The sequence below is a fragment of the Mastigoproctus giganteus genome, chromosome 7 (assembly GCF_048544385.1).
Source record: "Mastigoproctus giganteus isolate SK-2022 chromosome 7, ASM4854438v1, whole genome shotgun sequence".
Lineage (NCBI taxonomy): Eukaryota > Metazoa > Arthropoda > Arachnida > Uropygi > Thelyphonidae > Mastigoproctus > Mastigoproctus giganteus.
Genome location: NC_143581.1, coordinates 93553063 through 93567752, shown reverse-complemented (window position 1 = coordinate 93567752; position 14690 = coordinate 93553063). Strand labels below are relative to the sequence as shown.

The 14690-nt window shown below is 38.2% G+C and overlaps 1 protein-coding gene across 1 annotated transcript in view; it reads right to left on the bottom strand.

The window, feature by feature from the left end:
- Positions 1–14690, bottom strand: part of LOC150083080 (transmembrane channel-like protein 7) — a 338378-nt gene that overhangs the window by 18053 nt on the left and 305635 nt on the right. Inside the window, exon 15 of the mRNA XM_090378384.1 lies at positions 3662–3792. Coding sequence (XP_090234510.1) covers positions 3662–3792 — 131 coding nt within the window. The remainder of the gene's footprint in view (positions 1–3661; positions 3793–14690) is intronic.

Here is a 14690-nt window from a genome sequence, read left to right as displayed (position 1 = left end):
TTCATATACAATCTCGATGAATTCAGTGAGATATGGGCATTCTGTGATATACAAACAAAACTAACTGGTTAAAACAGCAATGCATTAAACTTTCACTGTGTTTGTAGTTTTTTTAGAGTGACCTCTCTTTATTATGTTCAGTGTCAAATAAAGTTAAGGAGGCTAAGCATATTACATTTTATTTTCAATTTAATATTATTTGTCACTTTCATATATAGCCACTCCCAGACTTACATAAGAGGTGCATTCTGTGGAACGGTGCGTAAGTCGGAATTTCCCTAAATGCTTATGCAGCACTCGCAACTGCGTGCTGAATTTTACTAAAGCAAAAATGAAATGTTCGACGAACATGTAAATAGAATTATTCAATTTTTTATCCCATGCACATGAAAAATTACAAAATGAGAGAGGGGAGACAGGCATAACGTCAGCAAGTTTTACCTTTTGAGCATCGTTGCCAAAATAACTCTCCAGCTGATAAGTATGCTGCTGTGAAAGTTGAGGGCTGTGGAGATTTAGAAGGGTTTTTTTCCCCAACACATCACAAAATTTCTCTGCAACTCAGAATCGGCACTGGCAACTTTACTGAATAATTTAATGTTTTGGTAACCAGCACGATGCTTGAACCTATTAAACCACCCATTGCTTGCCACTAACTTGGCTCAGTGTTTGCTATACTTGTCCTTAATATCTTCATAAATAATAGTTGTTTTTGCTTGAATGGCCATTGACTCGGGGGCATTTCCTTCTGAATCTGATTTTCCATCCATATTATTAATAGCTTTTCCATCTTCGATATAGCACCTGAACACTATATTGTGTTCAGGTGCTATATCGAAGATGGAAAAACTTATGCATTTAAGTTGATCTTAAATGCATTGATCCTTTAACACGTTCTTTTATATGCGCACTGTCCCTTAAAATAGTATTCACTATTGAAGCAGTAAGATCTAATTCCGTGCAATAGATGACAAACTTGTCCTGCTTCTTACTTCTTAATCATTTTCATCTTCATTTCTAAATCAATTTTGTTTCCTTCCACTGCCATCACTTGCACTTTCCATTGGTTGCTTTCCCTTCACCATTGTTTACTTATTACAATGGTGAAGGGTTGCTTTCCCTTCACCATTGTAATAAGTAAACAGAAATGAAAAGAAGATTCTGAAAATTTATTTATGTTTTTTATATGATTGAAGATTTCAGTGAAGGGGAACTCATTTCACCATAATATCGTAATGTAAAAACCACAGAATTCCAGTTATCAGTATTATCATAAATGCAATAAAATCGAGTTTACTACCGGTTTATAATAGCATTAGCATAGGCATATGATGCAAGAAAGCAAGCTTATATAGCATAAGCCAAAAAAAAAAAAAAAAAAAAACCCTTATTTCACCCCTCCACTCGCTCCAAATGTTTGTCAAGTTCTGCCTTGAATCTATTTAATCTATCAACTTCTACAACAACAGATGGAAGTTTGTTCCAGCAATCAACCACCCGCTGGCTAAAGGCAAACTTCTGCACATCTATCCTACAACCGTCTTTCCTCAATTTGAATTTATGCCCTCTCAGGTGATTATTCTGAGCAAGAGGAAGAATCCCATCCGCATTGAGCATGTTTAATCCATTCAAGGCTTTATACACCTCAATCAGATCACCTCGCAGGTGCCTAGTCTCCAGACACTATAATTTGCAAAACTTAAGCCTTTTTTCGTAAGAACAACCCTTTCCATTCACTAATCTTGTTGCCCTTTTCTGTACTCAGTTCCAACTGCTCTACATCCTTCTTAAAATGAGGCCTTCAGATCTGTATACAGTACTCAAGGTGTGGCCTGACCATTGCCTTATACAAGGGGATAATCACCTCCTTATCCCTGCTAGAAAAATTCCTGTATATCATTGACAAGACACCATGAGCTGCTATTGCAGACCATCTGCACTGCTCAGAAAACTTCATATCTGCCTGCACATTTACCCCCAGGTCCTTTTCATTCTCTACCACTGTCAGTGTGGTACCACAGAGTTGATACATTACTCTGGGATTACTGCTTCCCATATGTAGTACTTTACATTTGTCAATGTCAAAAATTTGTTGTGTTGAATAGCCGCCTTCATCAATAATTTTTTCCAACACATCACATAATTTCTCTGCAGCTGCAGAATCAGTAGTGGTGACTTCACCGCATACTTTAATGTTTTGGAAACCAGTGCAATGCCTGAACCAATTAAACCACCTGTTGCTTGCCACAAACTTGGCTTGGGGTTTCCTTAATATCTTCATAAATACTTATGGCTTTTGCTTGAATGGCCACTGAACTCGGGGCACTTGCTTCTGAATCTGATTTTCCATCCATAACATAACAGCTGTTCCATCTTCGATATTCCTGGCACTGCCAGCACTTGCACTTTCCAGTGGTCCCTTTCTCTTCATCATTGTAATATGCAAGTAGGAATGAAGAGAAGTTTCTGAAAATTTTATTATATTTTTTATATGATTGTATTTCAGTGCAGGGGAACTCGTTTCACCATAATACCATAATGTAAAAACCCACAGAATTCTAGTTATCAGGATTATCACAAATGCAATAAGGTCGAGTTTACTACCTGTTTATAATAGATTGCACTAAGAGAAAAGCCCAATAAACCGGAAAGTTCATATTGTTTTTGTTGTTTTTTGGTCGTGACCTCCAGAAACGTGATTTAGAAAAATATCACAAAGGCGTTCAAAAATTGATTCTTATAACAGGACCATATAATAATAACAATGAAAGGGTAGTGTAATTTACATTATAAATATGATCTTTTAGAGAAATAAATAGCTTAGTAATATAGCGAAATTTTCAACTTCCAAGGACTTGGAATGAATTACAAAAAAAAAACAATATGTTATTGGGTTCACATTATGATATTTTCACAATACCTCCATTTATCCCTACATATGCAAAATACATTTCCACATTTTTTTGTACCGGCCGGCAAACACTTACATAAAATCAAATTTGCATAAGTCGAGAATTACGTAGATCGGGAGTTCCTGTTTATTACTTAAATTTCTTAGAAAGAGAAGCTGTGATTCTTTGAAAATAGTTTCAATTGAAACTAACTCTATTTATGAAGATAATATCTTTTAGACAACAGAAATTATTGTAAGTTGGCCTGAATTTTGTATATAACAGTGTTTTAAAAAGTGTACAATGTTTTGCTATTAATAAATTAAAAAATTTGAGCACTCTGAAAATGATTGTATTTTAGAATTAGACTTTTCAGGAATTTTAGATTGTTGGGATATTGGCTTTAACATTTTAATTCAGATCCTTTAATGGCAACAGCAGACAAACTGTCTCTAAATTCATAATGGTTAAACAATCTGAAAATGTTGAGATAGCCTGCTATGCCTTATGCAATACTATTAGATGTACCTGATATTCTTTGTCATAACTCTCTACAACAACAACATAACTTAGCAACATATTACTAACAATTATTTTGGTAAATATCACATGAAGAATACAGTAAATTTTGCAATGATGGGTTTAATTTTCTTAAAGAATTTCACCTTCTGAACTCTGTAAACAATGTTTATGGCAGTATACCATGCAGATGAAGCACCATAAAAACTGAAAATTGTAAAAAAGTGATCGAAATTACATGCTACACTTACTCTGCAATTGAGAAACCAATGATCGCTATTGATAAGAGGTAAGCAACCATTAATACCAGCATAAAGAATGTGTTTGAACGGGAACTTCTGTAGACAGCTTGAGAAGGTATGCAATTTATAAACAATTCAAACTGCAAATAAAAACAAAAGAAAAGTAAATTTTTTCTACTGTAACTGAAGGGCATGTTTAACTGCAGGTAATAAGTAATGATCAATGGGGCCCTTCCCTGTACTAATTAACACTTTTAGGAGTGTAACCAGAATACACAGAATTTCCTAAGTGGGTTATGTGAAGTGAAAACACATCATTGAATCTATAATTTAATTTAACCCCACCAAGTGTATAATTTATAGACTTGCTGGGGTTGAATTAAAAACTGAGGAGGAAAGGGATCTTCGGAGTTACAATACGAGCAGATATGAAGTTTTCTGAACCGTGTAAACAGGCAGCCAGGAAATTCCATGGTGTCCTATCAATGATTTATCAAATGTTATCTTGTATAAAAACATTATGGGAAACCTGTTGTCTCGAAACTTTACTAGACATGTTGGACAGACAACTTATGTGATTGAGACCTGCTAATATTCATAAAATCAAACATATACTATACTATTGTGATTTTCTCTTGAAGAGAATCTGAGTCCTCATTTCGAATTTAAATTAATGTTTTGAAATTAAACCAAATCAAAAATAAAAATAGAATTACTAAATAGAATAAATGGGATCTTAAGATTATATTTCAAGTCAGGAAATCTCTTACCTGAGATATTTTTCAGGAACTGCATGTACGATGTAATCAGAACAGATGGAAATTGTTTCAAAGACTTGCTTAAAGGAAGGGGAAAAACCTTGCAACAAGACCATGCATGGTGAATAATTGAGAGTATAATGGGAGAAGATTACCCAAAGCTTGATGGGGGCTTTTTGTCTATACCATCTTTAAAGGGGAAGCGAGCACATGTCGAAGGTTGTGTGTATATGTATACATAGCCCCGGCACATTCCATTGTCATATTTCAAAAGCGTGGGGGGGGTAGGCAAAAGAAAGAGAACAGGATAGAAGGTAAATTCCCACCCCCCTCGTATTTCGATAATAATTTGAAAATCTAGAGATTAAGAACAGCTTAAAGGTCATTTAGAGGAAAGAATATGAAAGTTTCCACTCCGAAATCCGGGTGTATGACTACCCGTCCCCATTGTAGAGGTTCTGAATTGGGGGCTGTTATATTTTGTTACTGAATTTGAACTTGTAGGATATTTGTTCTATATCCCACTGCTCTGAAATTATTATTGGCATTGTATGTTTATTTATTTGCTTTTTGATCTTATGGCTAGAGTTTCACTGGTTTCTAGCTTATATTTTGTGTCTTGTTTATCTAAGATTATGGTATTTTCAAAGGATGGGTAATAGGTGGTGAGCTACCAACTCAGAGCTAAATTTTTCCGTCCGGTCTATTTTTTCTTTATTATTTGAGGCTACTTTTAGGCTGCTTTTGTGTTTTTGGATTCTGCTATGTAACGCTGTTCTTGTGCTGCCTATGCATATACAGTCGCAGTCTGTTATGCAAGGAATTACATAAACTATGTTTGTTTGTTGTATAAAATCCATTGTTTCATTATTTTTTGTTGAATTTTTGAGGTATGCCCATAGTTTTTTTGGAGCTACCAAAGGCTAGATTTACTCCAGAATCTTTGAGAATTTTTTCAAAGGTTGTTGGTAATAAGTTGCAATGTATGGGAGGCCTATCCATTGTTTTTTTGATACTTTTTGTGTTCTTGACTAATCTTGTTGCTCTTTTCTGCACCTATTTCAGAGATCCACATCTTTCAGTAAGTATGAAGTAAGTTATTAATGATTCCCTACTTACAAAATCCATCCTAAACTGTGCAAAAGAAGGCAACTCAGTTGCCTTCTTTTGCACAGTTTAGAAGTTTATCCGAAGTTTTCAGGCCAGTCCCAGATGTGAAAACAATACATTCAATGGTAGGGCACATGTGATTTTTACAGATACTTCAGCTGTTTAGAAGAAAAGCAATGCTAAAAGTATAAGGGAAAATCAAATATTTTCAACAAAGTGGTATCTCACATATTTATCACATACCTTTGCCGCCAAGAAAGGAAGTAATCTTACACAGAAACCTGAGTGTTGTTGAAGATGGACCTGTGAGCAGGGACTCTTGTTTTGCAAGAAATAAGATGGCTGGATTTTAGATAGATTTAAGTTAACTAGATTTTTTCTTGCCAATGGAGATAACCACAAAGAACAACACATAAGGAACTGGTGTGGTGGGGACTTGAGACATTGTAACCATTTATAAAGAGTAGGGAATTTTGATATGTATGGACGGGATTTAAAACATAATAAAATAAATTAAATAAAAAAATAATTTTTATATTAAATTAGGAATGAAGAGCATTCCTATAGTAATGTATGAGAGTTTCTCTTATATTTAACAATATTACTGAAGTAGGAGGGATTGAACTTTATTGTTCTTGTCTTTAGCAATTTAAAAATAATAATAGATAAATAATAAAATTAACTATTTGATTCCCTCCTTGTGCAGATGTCTATCCATCTGATATCTAAAGCAACCTATTCCAGTAATTAACAACTAGCTGCTGGCTAAAAGAAAATTTCCTGCAACCCAGTCTAAACTTCTGTAATTTCATTTTATGTCGCTATGGAATCATTATTTTTCATTTCATCACTCAGAACATATACATCTCAATCAAGTCTCTTGATTGAGATGTATATGTTCTGAAGAACATATACATCTCAGAGAAGAAAAATGCATGGGATGCATATAAATTATCAGGCGACACAGAAGCCTATGGTAGATATAAACTAGTCTGTAATCAAGTCACAAAGGAGGTTAGGCAAGCGAAGGCAGATTATGAGAAATCTTTGGCAAAGGATGCTAAGAAAAACAGCAAGGACTTCTTTACTTATATAAACTTTAAAAGGAAGTGGATGAATCAGATTGGTCCACATGATATTGATGGTTTCACTGTTGACAATCCTGCTCAGATAACTGACAAACTGAATGGCTATTTTGTATCTACATACACAGCAAAGTGGAGGAGAAATTATTGAAGTTAAATATAAGGAAGGTACCTGAGATGGATGGGATCTATCCAGTTATATTAAAGGAGGCAGTAAAGGAAGTAAGCAAACCCTTAGCCATAATTACGAGAGCATCTTTGGACTCAGTGGAAGTTGTCATACAGACTGGAGATGTGCAAATGTATGCCAAATTCACAAAGGGGAATCTAAGGGTGACACAAGTAATTACAGAACAGTTAGTTTAACTTCTGTTCCAAGCAAAATAATGGAGTCAATATTTAAAGGAATTGCATTGCAGGATCATCTAGACAAGACTGCAGCAATAATTCAGACACAGCATGGGTTTGTTAAGGGAAAACTTTGTCTATCAAATTTGATTGGATACTATGATGTGGTTACAAAGGAACTAGATGCAAAAAATAATTTTGATATCATATACTTGGATTTCAGGAAAGCTTTTTACACTGTTGCACATGGAAGATTACTGTACAAATTGGAGCAGAATGGTATTAAGGGAAAGTTGCTATAAGGGATAAAAGGGTGGTTGAGCGGCAGAAGACAGAGAATGCTAATCAATGGACACTGCTATTCGTGGTCTAATGTTATTAGTAGAGTTCCACAGGGTTCGGTGTTGGGCCCACTGTTGTTTTGTATATTTATCAATGATATTGATGAAGGTATATCAGGCTTAGTGTTGAAGTTTTCAGATGATACAAAAGTTGATAGGGTTGTTAATGACAGTAATGGCAGTGTGCTACTGCAACAGGATCTAGAAAATTTGCGCAGACCAGCTGAGAAGTGGCAACTGAAGTTTAACATTGACAAATGAAAAGTGCTGTATATGGGTAGAAGTAACCCCAGAGGAATGTACCAACTGTGTGGTACTTCACTTAGGGTGGTAGAAAATGAAAAAGAGCTGGGAGTGATTGTGCAGTCAGATATGAAGTTTTCTGAGAAATGCAAATAGGCTGCCAGAGCAAGTCATCAGGTATTGTCAATGATATACAAGAATTTTGGTAGCAGGGAAAAGGAGGTCATTATCCCTTTGTATAAGGCAATGGTTAGGCCATGCCTTGAATACTGCATACAATTATGGAGACCTCATTTTAGGAAGGATGTAGAGTTGTTTGAGCGTGTACAGAGAAGGGCGACAAGATTGGTAAGGGGAACGAAGGGGTCCTCTTACCAAGAAATATTTAAATTCTGCAAACTGCAGACTAGGCACCTGCGAGGTGATCTGATTGAGGTGTATAAAGCCTTGAATGTGTTGAGTACACTGAATTCTGGTGGGATTCTTTCTCTTGCTCAGGTTACAAACCTGAGGGGGCATACATTCATATTGAGGAAAGACAGTTGTAGAATAGATGTGCGGAAATTTCCCTTTAACCAGCGGGTGGTTAATTGCTGGAACAAACTTCCATCTGTCATTGTGGAAATTGATAGCTTAAATAAATTCAAGGAGAAACCGGACAAACTTTTAGAGGGAACTGTTGTGTGAAATTGTTTTTTTTTTTTTTTTTTTGTTTTTTTTGCCTGATGCTGCATAAACTCATGTGCTTGCTTTCTTGCATCACATGCAATTAAGTTCAAAGAAAGTGTATCACCCCTTAAAATTGTAATTGTCATCCAAATAACATAAGTATATGGAAATATTTGTTAAAGATTGCATCAGATAAGATTGACATGCATAGGTGATGACGTAATATTGCATCAGCTGTTACTTTCAGCTATATAAGCACGGTCTGCAATAGTTGCAATCATTCCTTTCTTGTGTCAGGATGGCGAGTTATGTGCAGTTGACGTCACGAAGAAAGAGTGCTATTGTTTCTTTACATGAGGAAGATGTTCTTCCTGTCATATTACTTATAGAGTGTCTTGTAAGCAGTCGACAGTGAGTAGATTTTTTTCCAAACTAAAGAATACTGGTTTTGCTGATAGGAAAAAAGGAACTGGATGCAAGTGAATCTCTACGGCAAAACAGGACTGCATTTTGAAGTGTTTATGCCTTAAAAACCGTAAAGCTTCTTCATCTTAGCTGAAAAGAGAATGAGAAGAACATACAGGAGTGGCAGCAAGTGCAGTAACAGTCAGAAGATGCCTCTTCAAAAATGGACTTTTAACCCATCGTCCTGAGAAGAAGCCCTTCCTCACACAAAAAATGAAAAAGGCCCATTTAATTTTGTGCAAGGAGCATGTCATTTGGACCCCTGAGCAGTGGAAGTCAGTTATTTTCTCAGACGAAAAGAAATTCAACCTGCATGGCTCTAATGGGAGATAAACGATTCGTCCTATACATGATGAAGAATACCATCCAGACTGTACGGTGTCTACAGTGAAATTTCCTACCAGCCAAATGATATGGGGTGCATTTCGTATCACGGAGTAGGTCACCTGCAGTTTATAAAAGGTTCCATAAATGCCAATGGATACCTGGCTGTATTGGAAGGCAAATTTCTGCCAACCATTAGAGAACATTTAAACCTGACAAGTAATTGCATCTTTCAGGACAACTCTGCTCCTTGTCATTGGACGAAAAGTGTAAGTAGACACTTCCGTAGTTACTTTAGCTTCATTTCTGCATTATAGGTTCGACATTACTGTGTTTACATTTTGTTACAGGTTGAAAGGTGAAAAAATGGTTGTAAGAACGGTACATTACAACTGTTAACTGGACAGGAAACAGCCTGGATCTGAATCCTATAGAGAACTGTTTGCATCGTGTGGAATCTGAAGTTGCCAGAAAGAAACTGAAGACCTATCGTGAACTTCAGGAAGCCACGAACTATCAGTTGATTATCTTCAGAAATTGATCTTGTCAATCCCTTGACAGTGTGCAGCTCTCATCAGGGCCAGAGGCGGTTCAACTAAATATTAGTTTGCACCTGGTGAACTTTTCAATTTCTTTTCCATTTAAAATGATAAAGTGAAACAAACATTAGCATTAGCATTAGTAGAGGCATTTGATGCAACAAAGCAAGCTTATGCAGCATCAGCCAAAAAAAAAAAAAAAAACCCACTTCACCCCTCTGTTCGTTCAAAATACCTGTCCAGCTGAGCCTTAAACTTATTTAGGCTATCAACCTCCACTACAAGGGATGGAAGTCTGTTCCACTAATCAACCACCCGCTGGCTAAAGGCAAATTTCCGCACGTCTATCCTACATCTGTCTTTCCTCAATTTGAATTTATGCCCTCTCAGGTGATTCTTCTGAGCTAGAGGAAGAATCCCATCAGCATTGAGCATGCTCAAACCATTCAAGGCTTTATACACCTCTATCAGATCACCTCGCTGGTGCCTAGTCTCCAGACAATGTAATTTGCAAAACTTAAGCCTTTCTTCGTAAGAGCACCCCTTTGTTCCATTCACTAATCTTGTTGCCCTTCTCTGTACTCGTTCCAGCAGCTCTACATCCTTCTTGAAATGAGGCCTCCAGACCTGTATACAGTACTCTAGGTGTGGCCTGACCATTGCCTTATACAAGGGAATAATCACCTCCTTATCCCTGCTGGAACAATTCCTGTATATCATTGACAATACTCCATGAGTTACTCTTGCAGCCCGTCTGCACTGCTCAGAGAACTTCATATCTGCCTGCACAACCACCCCCAAGTCCCTTTCGTTCTCTACCAATGTCAGTGTAGTACCACAGAGTTGATATGTTAGCATTAGCATTAGTAGAGGCATTTGATGCAAGAAAGCAAGCTTATGCAGCATCAGCCAAAAAAAAACCCACTTCCACTTCACCCCTCTGTTCGTTCAAAATACTTGTCCAGCTGAGCCTTAAACCTATTTAGGCTATCAACCTCCACCACAAGGGATGGAAGTCTGTTCCACCAACCAACCAACCACCCGCTGGCTAAAGGCAAATTTCCGCACGTCTATCCTACATCTGTCTTTCCTCAATTTGAATTTATGCCCTCTCAGGTGATTTTTCTGAGCTAGAGGAAGAATCCCATCAGCATTGAGCATGCTTAAACCATTCAAGGCTTTATACACCTCTATAAGATCACCTCGCTGGTGCCTAGTCTCCAGACACTGTAATTTGCAAAACTTAAGCCTTTCTTCGTGAGAGCACCTCCTTATCCCTGCTGGAAAAATTCCTGTATATCATTGACAATACTCCATGAGCTACTCTTGCAGCCCGTCTACACTGCTCAGAGAACTTCATATCTGCCTGCACAACCACCCCCAAGTCCCTTTCATTCTCTACCACTGTCAGTGTAGTACCACAGAGTTGATACGTTGCTGGGATTGCTGTTTCCCATGTGTAGTACTTTACATTTCTCAATGTTAAACTTCATTTGCCACCTCTCAGCCCATCTGCTCAACCTTTCCAGATCCTGTTACAGCAGCATAGTGTCAGTACTGTCCTTGACAACCCTGCCAACCTTTGTATCATCTGCAAACTTGGACATTCAGCTTGATATACCATCATCAATATCATTTATAAATACAGAAAACAATAATGGACCCAACACTGAGCCCTGAGGGACTCCACTAATAACATTAGTCCACGATGAGCAGTGTACATTGATTACCACTCTCTGTCTTCTCCCCCTTAACCACCCCTTTATCCATAGCAGCAATTTGCCTCCAATGTCACACTGCTCCAATTTGTGTAGCAGTCTTCCATGCGCAACAGTATCAAAAGCCTTTCTAAGATCCAAGTATATAATATCAAAGTTATTCCCTGCATCTGGTTCTTTTGTGACTGCATCATAGTATCCAATCAAGTTGGTCAGGCAAAAACTTACCCTTAACAAAACCATGCTGTGTCTGAGCTATAACTGAAGTCTTGTCTAAATGATCCTGCAGTGCTTCTTTAACCAGTGCCTCCATTAATTTTCATGGAACAGAAGTTAAGCTCACAGGTCTATAATTACTTGTGTCAGCCTTTGATCCTCCTTTGTGAATTGGGATCACATTTGCACATCTCCAGTCCATGGGTACTTCCCCTGAGTCCCAGGAAGCTCTCATAATTATGGCTAAGGGTTTGCTTACTTCCTTTGCTGCCTCCTTTAATATAACTGGATAGATCCCATCCACCCCAGGTGCCTTTCTTGTATTTATCTTCAACAATTTCTCCTCCACTTTACTCTCAGTTATTACAAGATTCTCTAGCTTACTGCCAGAGTTGAATACACCTCTGGTATTCCCCTCGCTGAATAACTCAATGTGTGAATGTCGATGCAAAATATTAATTTAGTTTGTTAGCTACCTGAGCAGGATCATCAACAGTTGACCCATCGATATCAAGTGGACCAATCTGATTCATCCCCTTCCTTCTAGAGTTTACATAAGAAAAGAACTCTTTGCTGTTTTTCTTTGCATCCCTTGCCAAGGATTTCTCGTAATCTGCCTTCGCCTGCCTAACCTCCTTTGTAATTTGGTTGCATATCAACTTGTATCTATCATAGGCTTCTGTGTCATGTGTTAATTTGTAAGTATCCCATGCATTTTTCTTCTCTGCCATATGCCTCATTAGTTCATCTGACATCCATTTTGGCCTAAACCTTGAACAATATTTTTTAATTGGTATGTAAAGCCTATTAGCTTCCAAGATAAGTTCTTTGAATGCTTCCCATTTTGAATTTGCTGTTGGTAACATCATCAGTTGGTCCCACTGTATAGAATTTAAATACTGTCTCAGTCCATCGTAGTCGCCTTTACGGAAGCAATAACCCTTCCCTTTACCCCTAATGGTAGTTACCTCTTTGAGTAAATCCCACTTCAGCACACTGTGATCACTGCCACCTAGTGGTTCATTTATCTGCAGATTCTTAATGCATGAAGAATCACTGCTGATAATCAAATCCAGAGTATTACTCCCTCTAGTTGCCTCCCAAACATGCTGATGTAGAAAACAATCATCCAATAAATCCACAAAAGCCCTGCTAGTGTGTGAGTAACCAGCCCCCAAATTCCAGTCATTATCTGGGAAATTAAAATCTCCCATTATAAGACTCTCTGATTTACTGGCCCACTCTATTTCCCTGTACAGTTCCTTATTATACTCATCAGAGTCATTAGGCCTATAGCACACTCCTACTCTCAATTTTGATCTCCCAATGCTTATGTCACACCAAACTGACTCAACACTGCATCGTTCGGCGATGTCGACTGGCTTCACTTCCTTGGTTTTTATGTGTTTCTTAACTAATAGCATAACCCCTCCCCCCTTCTTATCCTGTCTATCCTTTCTGTAGATGTTGTACTCCCCAAATTGCAGTTCTGCATCCCTTATATCTGTGTGACACCACGTCTCTGATATCCCAACAATATCTGCCTTCGATGTTTTGAGCAATACCTGAAATTCATCAAATTTATTTACTAAACTCCTAGCATTGGTGTACACGCAAGTATACCTGCACCTGTTTCTATTCTTAGCTACCCTAACACAACCCATGTGTTTACTTGTACCGCAATGGCTCCCAGCAGTCTCTGAAATACCATGCATCTTGTTTTTCAGGCTTCTGCTCATTCTAATAGAAGCAGTGCAAGAATCTCTTTCACCTCTGCCAGTGGCTACTGTCAATCTATTGGTCTTTGTCTCCCCCCCAAGCTAGCAGTTTTCCGACCCACCTAACACTGCCTCGATAGCATCAGCAAATATTCTTGCACCCTTTCTATTTAAGTGTATCCCATCCCTGTAGAAGCATTCTCTACTGTTAACAAGTACAGTCCAGGCTGAAAAAAATTCTACCCCTTGAGCCTTGCACAATCTTTCCAGGGCCGAATTGATCGACAAAGCTCTCATCATATACTCCCTCCTATCGTGTCTGGGCAGAATTGCAGACACTTTCAAATTCAACCCTAATTCTCGGCTTTTGTTCAACAGTGACCTGTACTTGTTAAGTAATTCTGCCGGTCTCCTACTCTTAATATTATTAGTGCCAACATGCACAACCATATCACCCTCTGCACCCTTAAAAGATGATATTCGCTCTACAACGTCATCAACCTTTGCCCCTGGCAGACATACCCTGGTCCTGTTCCACCTATCTTTTTTACAAAGCATGTTTCTCGTTTACCTGACAATAGAGTCACCAACAACTACTAGTTCCTTCGGGACCAGCGCATTCTGCCTTGGGGGTTGTCTCTGTGTCACGCCATGCCCAAGTGCAAGCTCTGGTGTTGATGTGGGCAGCTGAGAGCCTGATGGGCCCTCAATTTAGTTTCTTCGAGGGCATCCACCCTGTCCTTCAAGCTCTCATATAGGCCCACAAGAACGCCGAGTTGTTGCTCTGGGGTTGCTGTTTCCCATGTGTAGCACTTTATATTTGTCAATGTTAAACTTCATTTGCCACCTCTCAGCGCATCTGCTCAACCTTTCCAGATCCTGTTGCAGTAGCATAGTGTCAGTAGTGTCCTTGACAACCCTGCCAACCTTTGTATCGTCTGCAAACTTGTACATTAAGCTTGATATACCATCATCAATATCATTTATAAATACAGAAAACAATAATGGACCCAACACTGAGCCCTGAGGGACTCCACTAATAACATTAGTCCACGATGTCCATTGTGGGCATTGGCAGTGTCCATTGATTACCACTCTCTGTCTTCTCCCCCTCAACGACCCCTCTATCCATAGCAGCAATTTGCCTCCAATGTCACACTGCTCCAATTTGTGTAGCAGTCTTCCATGTGCAACAGTATCAAAAGCCTTTCTAAGGTCGAAGTATATAATATCAAAGCTATTCCCTGCATCCAGTTCTTTTTTGACTGCATCATAGTATCCAATCAAATTGGTCAGGCAAGACTTCCCCTTAACAAAACCATGCTGTGTCCGAGCTATAACTGAAGTCTTGTCTAAATGATCCTGCAGTGCTTCTTTAACCAGTGCCTCCATTAATTTTCCTGGAACAGAAGTTAAGCTCACAGGTCTATAATTATTTGTTTCAGCCTTTGATCCTCCTTGTGAATTGGGGTCACATTTGCACATTTCCAGTCTATGGGTACCT